At 41.0% G+C, this 19,458-nt stretch overlaps 1 protein-coding gene across 6 annotated transcripts in view; it reads right to left on the bottom strand.

Moving 5' to 3' along the window:
* Window positions 1-19,458, bottom strand: part of OGDHL (oxoglutarate dehydrogenase like) — a 327,706-nt gene that overhangs the window by 192,259 nt on the left and 115,989 nt on the right. For all 6 annotated transcript variants that reach the window (XM_029609443.1, XM_029609440.1, XM_029609442.1 and 3 more), the window contains one exon: window positions 11,306-11,421. In XM_029609443.1, the coding sequence (XP_029465303.1) occupies window positions 11,306-11,421 (116 nt within the window). The remainder of the gene's footprint in view (window positions 1-11,305; window positions 11,422-19,458) is intronic.

Here is a 19,458-nt window from a genome sequence, read left to right as displayed (position 1 = left end):
ACTCAACTTTTATCATGTCTGTACTATTATATCCAGCTTTATTATAGTAATGGAAGAAAGGATCCCTGAGAAAATCAAAGTTGCTTACCTGTACCAGGTATTCTCCGAGGATAGTAGGATGCAAGTCCTCAAGGATGAATGACACCATCCAATGGGGCCTGGCCAATGAAATTTACTTCAAAACTTCTGGAACCTTTCAGCATGCTCTGCTGAGCATGTGTATAAAGTCCTGCATGACAGATGTCATGTGGGGCCCCTGAATTAGCTGTAAACATGTCGGAACCAACTCCCAATGGAGGCGGATGGGTTCTGAGAGGATTTACATCCTGCAGTCCTCGGAAAGCACTTGTTACAGATAAATAACTTTCACTTTCTCCTAGGACAAATACAATATTAAGTTCTCACAGGTGGGGAATCCCTAGCTACAGGTGGTTCCCAAAGAAAAATGGGGAAAAATAGTACCAATGGGAAAACTATTTTGCCAACAGTAAGCCATATTTTGTCTTTTTTTTTTTTTTTTTAAATAAGGCAGTCTGAAAACAATAATAACAGTTCCCCAGGGGGGATGGAGTTGGATTCTAAACCTTAAAGAGACTCCACAGGACAAACTGACCAAACCTGTCACCACAGGAGTCTTTATCTAATCAGTAAGGACTTGTGAATGCACGGACTGAACTTCACATTGCAGCTTTGCAAATCTCTTCCATGGAGTCAATCTCAGATGGGCCACTGATGCTTCCAAGGCATTAACACTATGAGACTTGATATGTCCATCCAAAGTAAAACCTGAATGGGCATAATACTGTCAGAGAAGCAACCAATCACCTTTCAGTATTGAGTTCTGAACAGTGATTGACCTTTACATTCTGGAGTGAAGTGAATAAATTAACATCAAGTGCTGGTACCTGTCAGCTGTACCATAACTTAATATTCGAGAGGGCCTGGGAAGCAGGCAAGAAGCCAGCATATAACGTTTGAGTTTGATTGTTGCCAGCACTGAAGGTGAGCAGTTTTCTTTGTGTTGTGTTTTACACTATAAATAAAATTGCATATAAGGAAACAGAGTCAACCTCCTTTATCCCACTGGCTATTTCCCAAGCCACGACCACCACAAGTTACCACATATGGGGGCAGCAGTGGGACCTTCTTGCCTAAGCAGAAAGTGCAAACAGAAGCCCACAGCTGCAGCAGAAAAAAAACCCCTACAGAATCTTTTCTGTGCACTCAGGGTTCAAGCAGCTGCTTTTTTTTCCCCTCTCCTTCCCCAGATAGATACACAGTTTGGAGGCAGCTGGAGAAGCATGGACAATGGAGCAGGTGGTATAGTTCTTGTAGCAGGGCAGTAACAACTGCAGAATGCTGTGCTCAGTCAAATAAGCCAGCAGCAGTTACTGCAAGAACAGGTTACATAGCAGCAAATGGTGCCAACCCAGATAACACAGGCAGTGCAAACCACTGTAACCAGACCACCAGAGTGAAGACCTCGATTCACTGGGCAACAATGAAAGTGTTACTGACCTAAAAAGGTCCTACTCTGTAGTATCTTGATGTGCTGAACACGAATATGACCATGAAAAGTTTTTATTGGCTCTCATTTTGAAGATATTTAATGTAGTTCACTTTCTATGTTTAGTCGAGTAAATTTATCCAGTAGGACTGTAAATAAGCCTAGAATGATGTAATATTGCATCATATTGCATAATACCATCATGCACACATCATCCAGAGTTTATTACATCATTTTCTGATGCAATGCAGTTCTACTGCCATGCTGCTGCTGAGTAAGCTGACGTCAGCAGTGTACTATATGAAGCCCGATCAGAAAGGGTGAGCATTTGAAATATTCATGCTGGCTGACCACTGCTGAACACTCCGCAGAGATGCTCCCGAACAGGTGTACAAGAGACAAGCAAATAAATCTAAGACACAGTCTATGACTTCATTTTTCAAACGGTATTAACCGTAGGTCTCCTACTACTGGCATACAATTCAAGATGTAATTATATTATTGCACATTACAAAAAAACTAGAGCCAATTTTGCATTTTCACAGTCACATTCGTGTTTAGCACATGGAAATGAATAAGAATTGACTAATTTCATGACTTTTGTGAAAATTTGTTGCACAGTTCATAAAAAAGGATTACTAGCTATGCCATCATTACAGAATACACATCTGACAAAAATAAGAGATCGTATGTTCTCCATTGCAGGCCCTACACTTTGGAACTCTCTATCTGGACTCCACGCCTGACCACTGAAACAAAGAAATTCAGACGTGACCTTAAAAAGTGGTTATTTCAAAATGCCTACAAGCTTACTTAAGAAAGAACATAAGAAAATGCCATACTGGGTCAGACCAAGGGTCCATCAAGCCCAGCATCCTGTTTCCAACAGTGGCCAATCCAGGCCATAAGAACCTGGCAAGTACCCAAAAACTAAGTCTATTCATTGTTACCATTGCTAATGGCAGTGGCTATTCTCTAAGGGGTAGATTTTCAGACGAGCGCGAATAGCCTACTTTTGTTTGCGCTCCAGGCGCAAACAAAAGTACGCTGGATTTTAGTAGATACGCGCGTAGTCGCGCGTATCTACTAAAATCCTGGATCGGCGCGCGCAAGGCTATCGATTTCGTATAGCCTGCGCGCGCCGAGCCGCGCAGCCTACCCCCGTTCCCTCCTAGGCCGCTCCGAAATCGGAGCGGCCTAGAAGGGAACTTTCCTTTGCCCTCCCCTCACCTTCCCCTCCCTTCCCCTACCTAACCCACCCGCCCGGCCCTGTCTAAACCCCAATCCTACCTTTGTCGGGGGATTTACGCCTCCCAGAGGGAGGCGTAAATCCCCGCGCGCGAGCGGGACTCCTGCGCGCCCGGCCGCGACCTGGGGGCGGGTACGGAGGGCGCGGCCACGCCCCCGGGCCGTAGCCACGCCCCCGTACCCGCCCCCAAAACGCTGCCGACACGCCCCCGAAACGCCGCGACGACCGGGCCCGCCCCCCGACACGCCCCCGACACGCCCCCCTCCGAGAACCCCGGGACTTACGCGAGTCCCGGGGCTCTGCGCGCGCCGGGAGGCCTATGTAAAATAGGCTTCCCGGCGCGCAGGGCCCTGCTCGCGTAAATCCGCCCGGTTTTGGGCGGATTTACGCGAGCAGGGCTCTGAAAATCCGCCCCTCAGTGAACTTAATAGCAGGTAATGGACTTCTCCTCCAAGAACTTATCCAATCCTTTTTTAAACACTGCTATACTAACTGCACTAACCACATCCTCTGGCAACAAATTCCAGAGTTTAATTGTGCGTTGAGTAAAAAAGAACTTTCTCCGATTAGTTTTAAATGTGCCCCATGCTAACTTCATGGAGTGCCCCCTAGTCTTTCTACTATCCGAAAGAGTAAATAACCGTTTCACATCTACCCGTTCTAGACCTCTCATAATTTTAAACATCTCTATCATATCCCCCCTCAGCCATCTCTTCTCCAAGCTGAAAAGTCCTAACCTCTTTAGTCTTTCCTCATAAGGGAGCTGTTCCATTCCCCTTATCATTTTGGTAGCCCTTCTCTGTACCTTCTCCATCTCAATTATATCTTTTTTGAGATGTGGCGACCAGAATTGTACACAGTATTCAAGGTGCGATCTCACCATTGAGAGATACAGAGGCATTATGACATTTTCCATTTTATTCACCATTCCCTTTCTAATAATTCCCAACATTCTGTTTGCTTTTTTGACTGCCGTAGCACACTGAACCAACGATTTCAATGTGTTATCCACTATGACGCCTAGATCTCTTTCTTGGGTTGTAGCACCTAATATGGAACCCAACATTGTGTAATTATAGCATGGGTTATTTTTCCCTATATGCATCACCTTGCACTTATCCACATTAAATTTTATCTGCCATTTGGATGCCCAATTTTCCAGTCTCACAAGGTCTTCCTGCAATTTATCAGAATCTGCTTGTGATTTAACAACTCTGAACAATTTTGTGTCATCTGCAAATCTGATTATCTCACTCGTCGTATTTCTTTCCAGATCATTTATAAATATATTGAAAAGTAAGGGTCCCAATACAGATCCCTGAGGCACTGAGAAAATTGTCCATTTAATCCTACTCTCTGTTTCCTGTCTTTCAGCCAGTTTGCAATCCATGAAAGGACATCGCCACCTATCCCATGACTTTTTACTTTTCCTAGAAGCCTCTCATGAGGAACTTTGTCAAACGCCTTCTGAAAATCCAAGTACACTACATCTACCGGTTCACTTTTATCCACGTGTTTATTAACTCCTTCAAAAAAGTGAAGCAGATTTGTGAGGCAAGACTTGCCCTGGGTAAAGTCATGCTGACTTTGTTCCATTAAACCATGTCTTTCTATATGTTCTGTGATTTTGATGTTTAGAACACTTTCCACTATTTTTCCTGGCACTGAAGTCAGGCTAACTGGTCTGTAGTTTCCCGGATCGCCCCTGGAGCCCTTTTTAAATATTGGGGTTACATTTGCTATCCTCCAGTCTTCAGGTACAATGGATGATTTTAATGATAGGTTACAAATTTTTACTAATAGGTCTGAAATTTCATTTTTTGGTTCCTTCAGAACTCTGGGGTGTATACCATCCGGTCCAGGTGATTTACTACTCTTCAGTTTGTCAATCAGGCCTACCACATCTTCTAGGTTCACTGTGATTTGGTTCAGTCCATCTGAATCATTACTCATGAAAACCTTCTCCAGTACGGGTACCTCCCCAGGATCCTCTTCAGTAAACACCGAAGCAAAGAAATTGTTTAATCTTTCCGCGATAGCCTTATCTTCCCTAAGTGCCCCTTTAACCCCTCAATCATCTAATGGTCCAACTGACTCCCTCACAGGCTTTCTGCTTCGCTTATATTTAAAAAGTTTTACTGTGAGTTTTTGCCTCTACGGCCAACTTCTTTTCAAATTCTCTCTTAGCCTGTCTTATCAATGTCTTATGCATTATCCTATTTTCTTCTGTTGGATCCTTCTTCCAATTTTTGAATGAAGATCTTTTGGATAAAATACCTTCTTTCACCTCCCCTTTTAACCATGCCGGTAATCATTTTGCCTTCTTTCCACCTTTTTTAATGTGTGGAATACCTATGGACTGTGCTTCTAGGAAATTTTTTAACAATGACCATGCCTCTTGTACACTTTTTACCTTTGTAGCTGCTCCTTTCAGTTTTTTTCTAACAATTTCTCTCATTTTATCAAAGTTTCCCTTTTGAAAGTTTAGCACGAGAGCCATGGATTTGCTTACTGTCCCCCTTCCAGTCATTAATTCAAATTTGATCATATTATGATCACTATTGCCAAGCGGCCCCCACCACTGTTACCTCTCTCACCAAATCCACTGAGAATTAGATCTAAAATTGCTCCCTCTCTTGTTGGTTCCTGAACCAATTACTCCATAAAAATGTCATTTATTCCATCCAGGAACTTTATATCTCTAGCATGTACGGATGATACATTTGCCCGGTCAATATTGGGATAATTGAAGTCTCCCATTATTACTGCACTACCAATTTGGTTAGCTTCCCTAATTTCTCTTCTCAGGTGGATGGTAGTATACTCCCATCACTATAGTCTTCCCCGACACACAAGGGATTTCTACCCATAAAGATTCAATTGTGTATTTAGTCTCATGCAGGATGTTTATCCTGTTGGACTCTATGCCATCCTGGATATAAAGCGCCACACCGCCTCCCGGGTGCTCTTCTCTGTCATTGCGATATAATTTGTACCCCGGTATAGCACTGCCCCATTGGTTGTCCTCCTTCCACCATGTCTCTGAGATGTCAATTAAGTCTATGTCATCATTCACTGCTATGCATTCTAATTCTCCCATCTTACTTCTTAGACTTCTGGCATTAGCATACAAACATTTCAAAGTTTATTTTTTGTTTGTATTTTCATTCTTCTTTTTAATTGATAGGGATAAGTTAGAATTTTTTAGCTCAGGTGAGTTTTTAGTTACAGGCACTTGGACTACTTTTCTTATTATTGAAACCTCACAGTCGGGATGCCCTAATTCTAATGCATCATTAGTATCCTTTGAAGATACCTCTCTCCGATCCATGCGCTGCTGAGCGACTGTCAGCTTTCCCCTTTGTTCTAGTTTAAAAGCTGCTCTCTCTCCTTTTTAAAGGTTAGCGCCAGCAGTCTGGTTCCACCCTGTTTAAGGTGGAGCCCATCCCTTCGGAAGAGACTCCCCCTTCCCCAAAAGGTTCCTCAGTTCCTAACAAAACTGAATCCCTCTTCCTTGCACCATCATCTCATCCATGCATTGAGACTCTGGAGCTCTCCCTGCCTCTGATGACCTGCGCGTGAAACAGGGAGCATTTCAGAGAATGCTACCCTGGAGGTTCTGGATTTAAGCTTTCTACCTAAGAGCCTAAATTTGACTTCCAGAACCTCCCTCCCACATTTTCCTATGTCATCGGTGCCCACATGAGAAGGAACATATTACTCCCATCCTCCGAAACCTACACTGGTTACCAGTCAACTTCAGAGTCCTACACAAATCACTCACTTTAAATCATAAATCCATCCATAATCACCTTCAACTCGACCTCGAAATCCCTTTCAAACTCCACACTTCCAACAGACCGATTAGAGAAATCTACAAAGGAGCGCTACAAGCCCCCACAACCAAAGCCACGCGCCTCATCTCGACCAAAGACCGAGCGTTCTCAATAGCAGGCCCAGCCATCTGGAACAACCTCCCAGCAGATCTCAGGCTGGAACCTTGCCTACGAACATTTAAGAAAAAACTCAAGACTTGGCTGTTGCGCCAAGCCTTCCCGGATCCTTCAGATACACATTAGACGACGAACCTGCTCACGAGCAATGGAACCTCGCTCCTCCTCCAAATACTTCACAAGCATTAGTACCTCTTCTAATAGCTTAACTAGCACTAGCCCGGACTCCTTTATGACTTAGTTTCTTAATTTATTGCCCTTTCAAGCCTTTCTTTCCAGCCGTTTAAGCTTCCAAGTTTTGCACTCCTTGTTAAATGTAACTTTTTGTTTCTTCTGATTATAATAAGTTGTTTATGTTTACTGTTCTGTCCCTGTTCAATGTAAACCGATCTGATATGGTATTTAACCTTGAAGGTCGGTATAGAAAAACAATAAATAAATAAATAAATAAATAAATAAATGTCTCATGACAGCCGGCTCCTCCCCAGCACTGTCTAAACTCCTATCTAGGTTACGCGTGAGGTCCACCACCTTTGCACCAGGTAGGCATGTTACCAGGTGATCCTCATGCCCACCAGCCACCCAGCTATCTACATTCCTAATAATCGAATCATCATGTGAATGTAATTGGTTATCTATTATATTTATGTCCTGATATAAACCGTTGTGATCTTCACTTGGAATGACAGTATATAAAATGGCTAAATAAATAAAATAAAATAAATATTTCATGAAAAACTTTGAACACATAGCTCAACTAGCAGGCTAGCCAGAAGATAGGTAGACTACCTATCTCGGGAATCTACTCGCCGGGAGTAGTCTAGATACCTTTCTAACTGACAATCTGGAAGGGAGGGCCACATATCAGGAAATTATCCTAGAAACGGTGGGGTGGGGTGGGAAGCCTACCAACAATGATTTCCGCAGGGAGTTCTTCAACCAGGGTAAAAGCTAAAGAATCTATTCCAGAAGCTCAAGGAAGTCGCTTGGAAGTAGCTGCGCCTGGAAGGGAAGTCCAGGGTGGAGGTAGTCAAAGCAGTTCTGCCGGAACAGTTCCTATACAGCCTAGATCAGCCTATGTGACAGTGTAAACCTTATAAAGAAGTGGGTTGCACCGGTACGTGGACTAGTATGAGAAGGAGTTTGGCTCAGAGATCTCCTCAGAAGTGGACCAAATCCAAGTTCCTTTTGGAGAGCAACTCTCCACTACACAAGAAGCTGACTTAAAGCAGCTAGTGAAGCAAAACAAGGAAATCTTCTCACACTTACCAGGTCAAATCCACCTTGTACAGCATGACATCATTACACTGCCTAGAAGGGTCATGAAGCAGCTGCCATATCACATTCCCGAGGCACAGTGTCTTTGAGACCAAAATGATGAAGATGCTTCAGCTCAGAGTTATAGAGGAGTCTAACAGTGGCTGGTCTGCTCATCGAACTCATGCCAAAGTCAGATGACAGCACTAAGTTTTGCATTGACTTTAAGAAGGTCAATGAAGACTCAAAGCTCAATGCATACCCGATGACCTGAGTAGATGATCTGATTGAGCATCTGGGACTGGCCCAGTATATTTCTATCTGGACATTACAAAAGAGTATTGGCAGGTGCCTGTCACGCCAAGGGCAAAGGAGAAGACAGAATTCTCTAAATCAGGTGGATTCTTCCAGCTCACCATTTTCCCATATGGACTCCATGGCACCCTCGCAATGTTTCAGCGCTTGGTTTATCACTTGCTGCACCTACATCAAGAGTATGCAGCCACATACCCAGATGACATTGTGGTCTATAGCCCAGATTAGAAAACAATTTAAGCCAACTCCAGGTCATATTAACAAGTCTGAGCAAAGCAGGATTGACAGCAAACCCCAAGAAGTGTTTTGCTGGGATGGCAAGAACTCCAGTATCTCAGCTATACCCTTGGGAAGAGGAAGGTCCACCCACAGACCCAGAAGGTTGAGGCAATCACCCAGGTACAAGTCCTGCAAACAAAAGCGAAAGTGGGAGCTTTCCTAGGCCTCACGGGTTATTACAGGAGATTTATACCCAATCACTCAGAGAAGGCGGAACCTCTCACCCAGCTATTGATGAAGAAAGATCCAGAGAAGGTCCAATGGTTCGTCGAAGCAGAAAAGGCTTTCCAGGTTCTGAAAGAGGCATTATGCTGTGAATTGGTCCTGATAAGTCCAGACTTCACTGAACCCTTCACGTTGCAAAATGTTGTCTCTCAAGTAGGCTTGGGAGCTGTTTCAGTCCAAGAGAAGGATGGCCAAGAATACCCCGTGGCATTCCAGTACTTTAGCTGGAAGCTAATGCTGTGAAAGAGGAGATTCTTGACAATCAAGAAGGAAGCCTTTGTGGTGAAGTGGGCCGTAGAGGCTTTTCACACTAGTCACAGATCATCAACCTCTCCTATAGATAAACAGGAACAAGGAGTCGAATGCAAGGGTGATTTATTTTATTTATTTAATTGATTTATATTCTGTTTTTCACACTTTTTTCAGCATTTCAAAGTGGATTACATTCAGGTACTGTATTTCCTTATCCCCAGAGGGCTTACAATCTAAGTTTGTACCTGAGGCAATGGAGGGTAAAGTGACTTGCCCAAGGTCACAAGGAGTGACAGTGGGACTCAAACCCTGGTCTCCTGGTTCATAGCCCACTGCTCTAACCACTCTGGAAGATGAGATGGTTCCTGGCCCTACAACCTTTCAGCTATAAGGTCCAATATAGGGCAAAACAGGAAAACACCAACACAGATTTCCTGTCTAGAGGGGTGTCCCTAGTACAAGCAGGTGCTCATCCCTGCAAGGCTGAACCGAGAGGGAGTGTATGTTAGGGAGCCTGCAAGAAACTCCCTCAGAACCCCTTAAGGGATCAGCCATAGCTCTCTGGGCAAATCTTCCTTAAGAACCAGCCACACAAGGGATTCTGGATGAAGGGAGTATCCTTTCATCATCGTATAAGGAGTCAGGGCCCAAAAGGGTTAGAAAGGCCCCGAGAAGCAGGCAGAAATCCAGCATATGCCAAGACCTGTTACATTTGAGTTTGATTGTTGCTGGCACTGCAAGGTGAGCAGTTTTCTTTGTGCTGTGATTTGCACCGTAAATAAAATTGTATATAAGAAAACAGTCAGAGTCTGCTTCCTTTATCCTACTGGTTGTTTCCCAAACCACTACTGCCCCAAGTTACCACAACTGTGTTAGGAAAGGTTACAAGTGGAAGGAGTCAGATGTACAGGGAGGTAAGCGTGGACAAATAAAATGCAACGCATCAAGCAAATTGGGAACAAATAATGACCATTATCAATGAGTGTCTACCTCTGAACTGCTGCCAGACAGATCAGTTCTACTTATTGTATTCAAAGACGCATTGTTTCTGCAAGACAGAAAAATCTAAGAGCAAAACCTGAGAAGCGAGGAGACTACACTGTCGAGCCACCTAAAATTTAATCATTCACAGGGGTAATTTTCAAATCAGTTTCCATTGGCACGACAGAGCTTTAAGCCAAGGATATGACTTTTTGAAAATTGCCCTCCCTGTGGGCGGGAAAGCTTGCATGCATTGGGCCTTCACAAACATAATATCATTCACAGTGCCAAGAGGCATTCCTAGGGCCAGGGTTGGGGAAAGGTTTGCATTTTCAAAAGCATACGTGTTTTGTTTTTCTCTTGAACACTACCTACACAACTTAGCAGGTGTTTGTGTGAACGACGGTTTTCCTAGGTATAAGCACATGATTTCACTCTGAAAATCTATATAAAGTGCATGGGTAAAAGAAACCCGCGGACTTTGGATTATTGCAAGCAGCTACAAAATTAGCCCCTCCATGCCATGCACCAAAGATGTAGACAGCTGCTATTGATAATTCAGGAAATATATTCAAATAATATTAGCTAGGAATAATTTAAGCTATATGTCACTTAATTCCACCTATTTGTTATTAATCAGGATATTAAGAGGGTAATTTGCAGTGACCCACAGAAGGCTAAAGTTTGCACCTACAGAGTGCATGCAGACTTTAGGGTGAATTTTTAATGCAAAAAGTGTGAAAAGTGTGAGATGTGCACAGAACCAGTGCTAACATACAGGCTCAAATTTGCAGCTGCTCTCAAGCAGATGTAAACATATGTGTGTGTGTAGATTTACATCCGTGCTTTCAAAAACCAAAGTTCCTGCATAAAAGTTTTCCTGCTCCACCTCCGCCCCCCTGTGAGATTACTTCTGTGCACATTTTTACGCACACAACTCCCCACCTCCACCCCCCTGGGCAATTGTCAAAAGCCCATTTATATGCATAAACACAGGGATTTATAAGCGAATATGGTTTTGAAAATTCACCTCAAATGCTAAAATGGCCAACGGATTGTAATGGTTGGCTATGATGTAAAATGATGACAAAGCAATAGGAGCAGATAAATGAGCAGACCTTATCTTCATGTGGATGATTCTGGGAATAAGTCTGAACACAGACCCTCCAGAAACAATTTATTAAAAAATTCTATTTTGAAACTTGTGGGTTTAGTTTCCCCTGGCAAGCTATGAGGTTTCTTTAATTCAGACTGATTTATGTATAGACAGAAACTTGTCACACTGACCTCTAGTCGACGAATGATCTCTCGTAAAGGAAGTGACGTCTCATTTCCTCCAACATAGGTGGTTGTGGGTAGCCGGAAAACTTTGTCTAAATCAGATTCATGCAATCCATACGACTCTGTGAAAATATGTGAGGAAAAGAGAAAAAAAAAAGTAGCGTTAACTCTGTAACAAAATAAAATGTAAATTAGCAGGAAGGCTGCCTTCCAGAGACACAGGTTACATCATTTACATGGGACATTTGAACTGGAGATTCCAAATGTTTCAGGGAACATTACCATATTAGCTTGAAGAAGGGAATCACAGATAAAAAGAAGATAATAATGCCTTCATTGCGTTTAATGGTGCATAATAGTATTGCACATCTACATAGAAAAGTGATCAATAACCTGTTCATAAAAATATTTCTATATATACATTGCCTGGCAACATAGTTGATATCATATATTTATGCAACAGCTTGCACAGCTATAGCTTAATATAAAATCATTTGCAGTCATAGCTCACTAACATGATGTCTGGATCATTAAGCAAATGTTTGAACAATTTGTTTTTCTTCCAGCCTACTTTCTATTAAAAAGGAAATTCTACTATATATATTTTCATGTTATCATGTACATTTTCACTACTAAATGCCAGGGTCCCAGGCCTCTCCATGAAGGAAACCAACAAATTGCTGGATGCCTTCTCACTTGCTTCACATAAAAAGGTTGAATCTATGTGAAAGGCAGGATATGGGGCCACTGAGGGCATGAAGACACTGGACAATGGGCACAGTATTCTGCAGATTTTAAATTAATTTAACAACACGGGGTGTGATACGCCATTATGAATATTAACCACTTCAGCACAGCTAACAAAATATAGTGAACAGTGCTACACTGTACTACTGTGCTCCCTTTCCAGGCAAACAATAACTTTTCTATTAGAAAATGCAAATGGGAAAACAAGGTAGGCTTAAGAAGGGCTTTGTTAAAGATTCTTCCCCTTGGGGGTTCTGTAGCGGGAAATTCAACTTTCCATCCAGCCATAATTTCTAACTCTGGAGAGTGAAGGGATTGTCGATTCTGGGCCAAGTTTATAAAGGTGAAAGGATTGTTCCTTTTGTTGAACTGAAACACAAGAATGGGCTTCTTAGTAATGATTATTCTGCTTGCATACAACTAGCTCACTATCTTCATGGAAAGAAAAGAAGTATATCTAAATATAAAGGTGAGCTGTTGAATGGAAAATGTTCTGGGGGAAAAAAAAAACCTAGTTAAGGTTTGCTATCCAGTTTATGTGCAAACTCGCATGTAATCTGGAAAAATCTAGACCACATTACTGTGATCAATGATTGGACTTGGGAATTTCTATAATGAAGAAGGGTACGCGACAATATGGGAAAAAAGCTAAAGGGCAGATTTTAAATACTTGCGCGAGTGTGTACTTTTGTTCGCGCAGCAGGCACGAACAAAAGTATGCTGGATTTTATAAGATATGCGCGTAGCCACACGTATCTTATAAAATCCGGGGTCGGCGCGCGCAAGGGGGTGCACATTTGTGCAACCTGCGCGTGCCGAGCCCAGCGTGCGCTGCCTGTTCCCTCCGAGGCCGCTCTGATTTCGGAGCAATCCCACTTCACTCCCAGCCACAAAATGAAAAACAGTTGTGAGCACTTAGAACTTACCTGCCCTTCACCCATTCACTAGCTAAAATAAGTAGTGGGGGTAATCCTCAATGAAATTCTATGTACGGTATGTTTCCCCAGATCTCGGCAATAACACGTAATTGTTTTTTTTTCATTTGTGAGATATTCGGCAATTGCAACTTGCATCAGCGAAATGAGATCTAATTACTATGATTTAAGTCTTTGCCCTGACACATTTAGATTTTTGCAATTCCTTGTATGTAGTAGGATCTCCTCAAAATACATAACACAAGCTCCAAGTGATACAAAGTTTGGCAATGTGGCTTCTGGCTGGATGCAAGATTGGGGCTCATATTTCTCCCATTCTGTTTTGATTATAATGGTTTCTTGCCCAATACAAGATTCAGTTCAAATTCTTAGTTTGCCTTTAAGGCAGAAACAAATTTGATCCACATCAGAACATAAGACTTGCAATACTGGGTCAGACCAAGGGTCCATCAAGCCCAGCATCCTGTTTCCAACTGTGGGCAAATCAGGTCACAAGTTCCTTGGCAGGATCCCAAGGGGTAGATGGATTCCAAGCTGCTTATCCCAAGAATAAGCAGTGGATTTCTGCAACTCCACTTTAATAATGGTTTATGGATTTTTATTCCAGGAACTTGTCCATAACTTTTTTTAAACGCATCTACACTAATAGCTTTCACCACATGCTCTGGCAACGAATTCCAGAGCTATGCACTGAGTAAAAAATATTTTCTCTTATTAGTTTTAAATGTGTTACCCAGTAACTTTATTGTTTGTCCCTTAGTCTTTGTACTTTTTGAAAGAGTAAACAACTGATTAACATTTACTCTGTCCATTCCTCTCATTATTTTATAAACCTCTATATCATCTCTCCTCAGCCATCTCTTCTCCAAACTGAAGTCAAAAACTCTTTAGTCTTTCCTCATAGGGGAATTGTTCTAACCCCTTTATCATTTTGGTTGCCCTTCTCTGTACCTTCTCTAATTCTGCTATATCTTGTTTGAACTGTGGTGACCAGAACTCCACAAAATATTCAAGATAAGGGTGCACCATGGAGCAATGCAGAGGCATTATGATATTCTCTCTTTTATTCTCCATTCCTTTCCTAATAATCCCTAGCATTCTATTTGCTTTCTTGGCTGCTGCTGCTGCAGACTGAGCAAACGATTTCAACGTATTTTCAACGATGACACCTAGATCCTTTTCCTGAATGGTAACTTCTAATGTGGAACCTTGCACTGTGTTGCTATAATTTGGGTTACTCTTCCCAAAGTACATCACTTTGCACTTGTCCACATTAAATTTCATTTGCCATTTCCATGCCCATTCTCCCAGTTTTCCAAGGTCCTCTTGCAATTTCCTAAAATCCTCTTGTGAATTAACAACTTTGAATGATTTTGTGTCATTGACAAATGTGATCACCTCATTTATTGTTCCTATTTCCAGGTCGTTTATAAATTTATTAAAAAGCAGTGATCCCAGAACAGATTCCTAGGGCACTGCACTATTCACCTTTCTCCATTGGGAAAATTTACCATTTAGCCCTACTCTCTGTTTTCTGTCTTAACCAGTTGGCAATCACAACACTGTCCCTATCCCTTGACTTTTTAATTTCCTAAGAAGTTTCTCAAGAGGGACTATATCAAATGCTTTCTGGAAATCCAGATACACTACATCAACTGGCTCACCTTTATCCACGTTTATTTACACCCTCAAAAAAAGGTAGCAGATTGGTGAGGGAAGATTTCCCTTGGCTAAATCCATGTTGGCTTTGTCCCATTAAACTATGCCTAATTATATGCTCAGCAATTTTGACTGGCACAGATGTTAAATTCACTGGTCTGTAATTTCCTGGATCACTCCTTGAACCCTTTTTAAAAATTAGCATTACATTGGCAACCCTTTAGTCTTCAGGTGCCACAACTCATTTTAATGATAGTTTACAAATCTCCAAAAACAGGACCACAATTTTATTTTTCAGTTCTTTCAGCACTCTTGAATATATACTAACTGGTCCAGGTGATTTGCTATTCTTTAGTTCGTCAATTTGCCCTAGTTCATCTTCCAGATTCACTGAAATTTGTTTCAGTTCCTCTGAATCATCACCTTTCAATATCATTTCTGGCATGCGTATCTCTCTTACATCTTCCTCAGTGAAGACTGAAGCAATTACATATATACATATATATACATACATAGAAATGACGGCAGAAGAAGACCAATCGGCCCATCCAGTCTGCCCAGCAAGCTTTCACACTTATTTTCTCATACTTATCTGTTACTCCGACCGCTGGGCCCTTATTGGTAACTTTTTTTATTCTAATTTCCTTCCACCCCCACCATTAATGCAGAGAGCAGAGTTGGAGCTGCATCAAAGTAAAGTATAAGGCTTAATATTTGAGGGTAGTAACCGTCATATCGAGCAAGTTACCCCGATGTTTGTATACTCATACTGCTCAGATCAATGCTTTGTTTGATGTTGTCTGGATGTAAATCCTATTTCTTCATTCCCCCCTGTCATTGAAGCAATGAGCTGCGCTGGAGATGCATTCAAAGTGAAGTATCAAGCTTAATTTGTTGTGGCTAGTAACCGCCGCAATAAGCAAGCTACTCCCACACTTATTTGTTTACCCAGACCATGCAATTCAGTCCTTGTTGGTTGTTGTCTGAATATAAATCATCTTTTCTTCATTCATTAATTCTCTCTTCTATGGCTTTGTCATTCCTAAGTATTCATTTTACCCCTTGATCAGCTAATGGTCCATCTGACTCCCTTGCAAGCTTTTTACTTCAAGTATACCTGTAAAAGTCTTTATTATGAGCTTTTGCTTCCATGGCAAGCTTCTTTTCAAATTTTCTCTTTGCCTTCTTTATCAATGCTTTGTATCTAAGTTGCCTGTGCTTATGCTCATTCCTGTTTTCTTTATTCAGATCCCTATTCCATTTCTTGAAAGTTGTTCTTTTAGCTATTATAGCCTCTCTCACATCACCTTTTAATCATGCTAGTAGTCGTTTAGCCTTTCTTCCACCTTTTCTAGTCTGGGTTTCCAAGATATTATTTTTCTTTTTTGTAAATTATTTTTTATTGAAACAAATATTAGCAAGATGACATAACAGCATGTAAGCACGGTTATAAACTCTACATATGCAAAACACATTATTGTATGCAGTCTAATAAACAATCTCTTATGTAATACACAGATTAATGTCAATGTGTGTCCCTATTTGGTGGCTAGGATAAGTAGCCTATCGTCCATGGTTTAACATAATACTGTCCTGTCCCCAGGCTAAGGCACTGTGGATCTAAGCACCCACAGGATGAAGCCTATGTTCATTCACTCAGGGGAGTGGTTGAGATGTATATCTCCATTGTAGATAGGGGTTCCACACCTGCATGAATCTAGGAAGTGCATCAAGATAGTATTTTTCAACAACCTCCATGCATGATCTAAACTTTTACAGTTTCTCTTTTCAGTTTTTTCCTAACCATTTTCCTCATTTTATCAGTCACCTTTTTGAAAGTTAAATGCTATCACAGTAGATTTCTTTAGTGTCCTCCCTCCAATATAATTTATGCCTCCAATATAATTTAGTGTCCTCCCTCCCTATAATTTATGCCTCTGCCTACATTAGGCTATGTATATTGTACTTTCATGTTATTTACCCCATATATTGTACATTTTTGTTATTAACCCCATATATTTATTTCCAAGTTAATTTATTTATTTTATTTATTTATTTATTTATTGGTTTTTATATACCGCCGCTCATCAGAGATATCAGAGATATTATTAATGCTACCTGTTCTTTGTAAGACATTTACTTGTCACTGTTATTGTTCAGAATGTAAACCGAATTGATCAGTAATTCTGTTATTGGAAAGTCGGTATAGAAAAGTTCTAAATAAATAAATAAATAAATTATAAAGTTAAATTTGATCATGTTGGGATCATTTTTGCCAAGTGGCTCCAAACTGTTACATCCTGCACCAAATCCTGTGTTCCACTAAGGCCAAGGTCTAAAATAGTTTCGCCATTTGTTGGTTCTTGTACAAGCTGCTCCATGACACAGTCATTTATTTCATCTAGGAATTTTACCTCTCTTGTATGTCTTGATGTTACATTCACCCAGTCATTACATGGGTACATGAAATCATCCATTATTACTGTGCTAATAATTTATTTAGCTTCCCTCATTTCTTTTAGCTTTTCATTATGTTTGTTCATTCTGGCCAGGTGGATGGTAATACACCCCCCACTGCTATTTTATTCCCCTTTTCCCCTGAAATTTCTATCCAAAAAAATTTTACATTGCATTTTCTTTTCCTGCAGACTTTTATCCTGTTTGACTCAATGCCTTCTTTAATATATAGTGCCACCTTTCTACCAATTTGATCCATCCTAACATTTTGATATAATTTGTACCCTGGTATCACAGTGTCCCATTGGTTATCTGCCTTCCACCAGGTCTCATAGATGCCAATCATATCTCTCTCTTCATCCAGTTCTATACACTCTCATTCACCCATCTTATTTTTTAGACTTCCAGCATTTGTATACAGATATTTCAAAATATCTTTTTTGTTTATATTAACAACCTGCTTATCAGTTGGCAGGGGTAATTTGGAATCTTTTTGTTCTCTCTGCTCTTCACTTAAAGGGACCTGGTCCACTTTAGCATTTATTGCAACCTCTCTACTGGGATGCTCTAATTTTCCTGTTCCCTTAATATTTTTCAAAGATACATCATTTCAAACTATACGCTTCTGAGCAAGTGTATGCTTTCCTTCATCATCTAGTTTAAGAGCTGAGCTATCAAACTAGATGGGGGAAAGCCGACAGTCCACCTGTTTTAGCTTCCTGAATTGGCCTATATGTTCCAAATAGGGCCCTACAATCTGCTTAGGCAGATTTTATGAAGATTCCTCTTGTTGCTAATGCTAAACTACAGGCCACCCAAAACAAGATATTCTCCTATGTTGTGCCATATTTATGGAATAACTTGCCATCAGAACTGCATCTTGTTCCCACCTTGTTGGAGTTTCAGAATTAGATTTAAAGATTGCGTTATTATGTTTGTCTTCCTGTTTAGGATTTTGCAAAAAGAAGAAAAAAATTAAGCTGATATATTGTGCATGATATATATAATTTTATTTGCAGTTGGATGCTGTTAATCATTGTTTTGTCACTGCTGTAGTTTTATTGTTTATGCTATTATTTCTGATGTTATATTGAACATCACCTTGGACTTACAAGACAAGGTGATTTTATTAATGCAAATAACAAAAAAATATCTTTGAAAAGGTATTAAAATGAAAAAGATTAAAGAAAGCTTTTTATAGTGTATATCTCAGTGGCAAGCAGCCATATATTTTCACTCTCTTTGTGGCCAATGTATTAAGGTGGGCTTATGTTAACGCAGGTTTTTACTCCTGTTTTAGTAAGAATTTTTCAGTGGTAAGTTAACTCTGGTATTTAACAAGGGTTTTAACCCCTAAAAAATGCATATTATACCAGGAGAACAAACCAGCATTAAATTTAGCAAGGGTTCATGCAAATCCCATGTAAATGAAGGCATTAGCTATCCTCAACAATGCAGGGAGGTGTGTTAAATGGCAGACAGCTTAAATATATTTTCTTAATGCAGGAAATTTAACTCTTGGGTCAGAGCAGGAGTAAAACTCACATTTCTGGTGGCCATGTTATATTATTGTCATGCCAAGTGTGGTAGTGTCTAGCTGTTTCTACCAGACTGGACACGGCAAAAGAATAGACACCAGAAATGTGAGTTAACTCCATTTCATACCCACCTACAGCTGAACAGAACACTGGCACTGTGCATCCCAACATTGGCATACTGTTTAACTGTAGATGCCCATCCCAGGGAGCTAACACTTTCTTCAGCTAGCTGAAGTGCCCACTCAAGAGAGCACATTTTTGTATCCAAGGACATTTTGGCAAGAAATGGCAAATAAAATCAAAGTATAAGTTCTCTAGGGTGGGCACCTACAACTGGCTTAACAAAACAAACTCTCCAGGGGGGCAGCACCTGCAACTGAACAGGATGCCAAAATTTAATGTATAGCACCAAAATGCATACTGTTCCGCTTAAAGTGCATGCCCCAAAGAGCGTATGCTTTGATTTTTCTTGCCATGCATGTAAGATTGGTGCTGTGCATCCCAACTTATGGGCATATTCTTTCATTCAAGGCCATTTTGAATGGCAAGTAAAATAAAAGAATAAGCTCTCTGGGGAAGACACCTATAGCTAGAAGAACAAAGCATTGACTGTATGGGTGGGCACCAATATCTGAACATTACACACTTTAGCACAGTCTGGCCGATACAATATTGGTACGCATAAAAGGGGTGCTCATGATTGACCGCCGGCTCTCCTAATGTGCACCAATCCACCTCTCCCAGATGCCTGATTTAATATTAAAATTAGCTGCCGTGGTAAAAAGGAGGCACTAGGAGAAACTGTGCATCCCTAGCGCCTCCT

This window comes from Rhinatrema bivittatum, chromosome 7 (assembly GCF_901001135.1).
Source record: "Rhinatrema bivittatum chromosome 7, aRhiBiv1.1, whole genome shotgun sequence".
Lineage (NCBI taxonomy): Eukaryota > Metazoa > Chordata > Amphibia > Gymnophiona > Rhinatrematidae > Rhinatrema > Rhinatrema bivittatum.
Note: the sequence above shows the minus strand (reverse complement) of the source record. Positions and strands in the feature narration are given on the sequence as shown.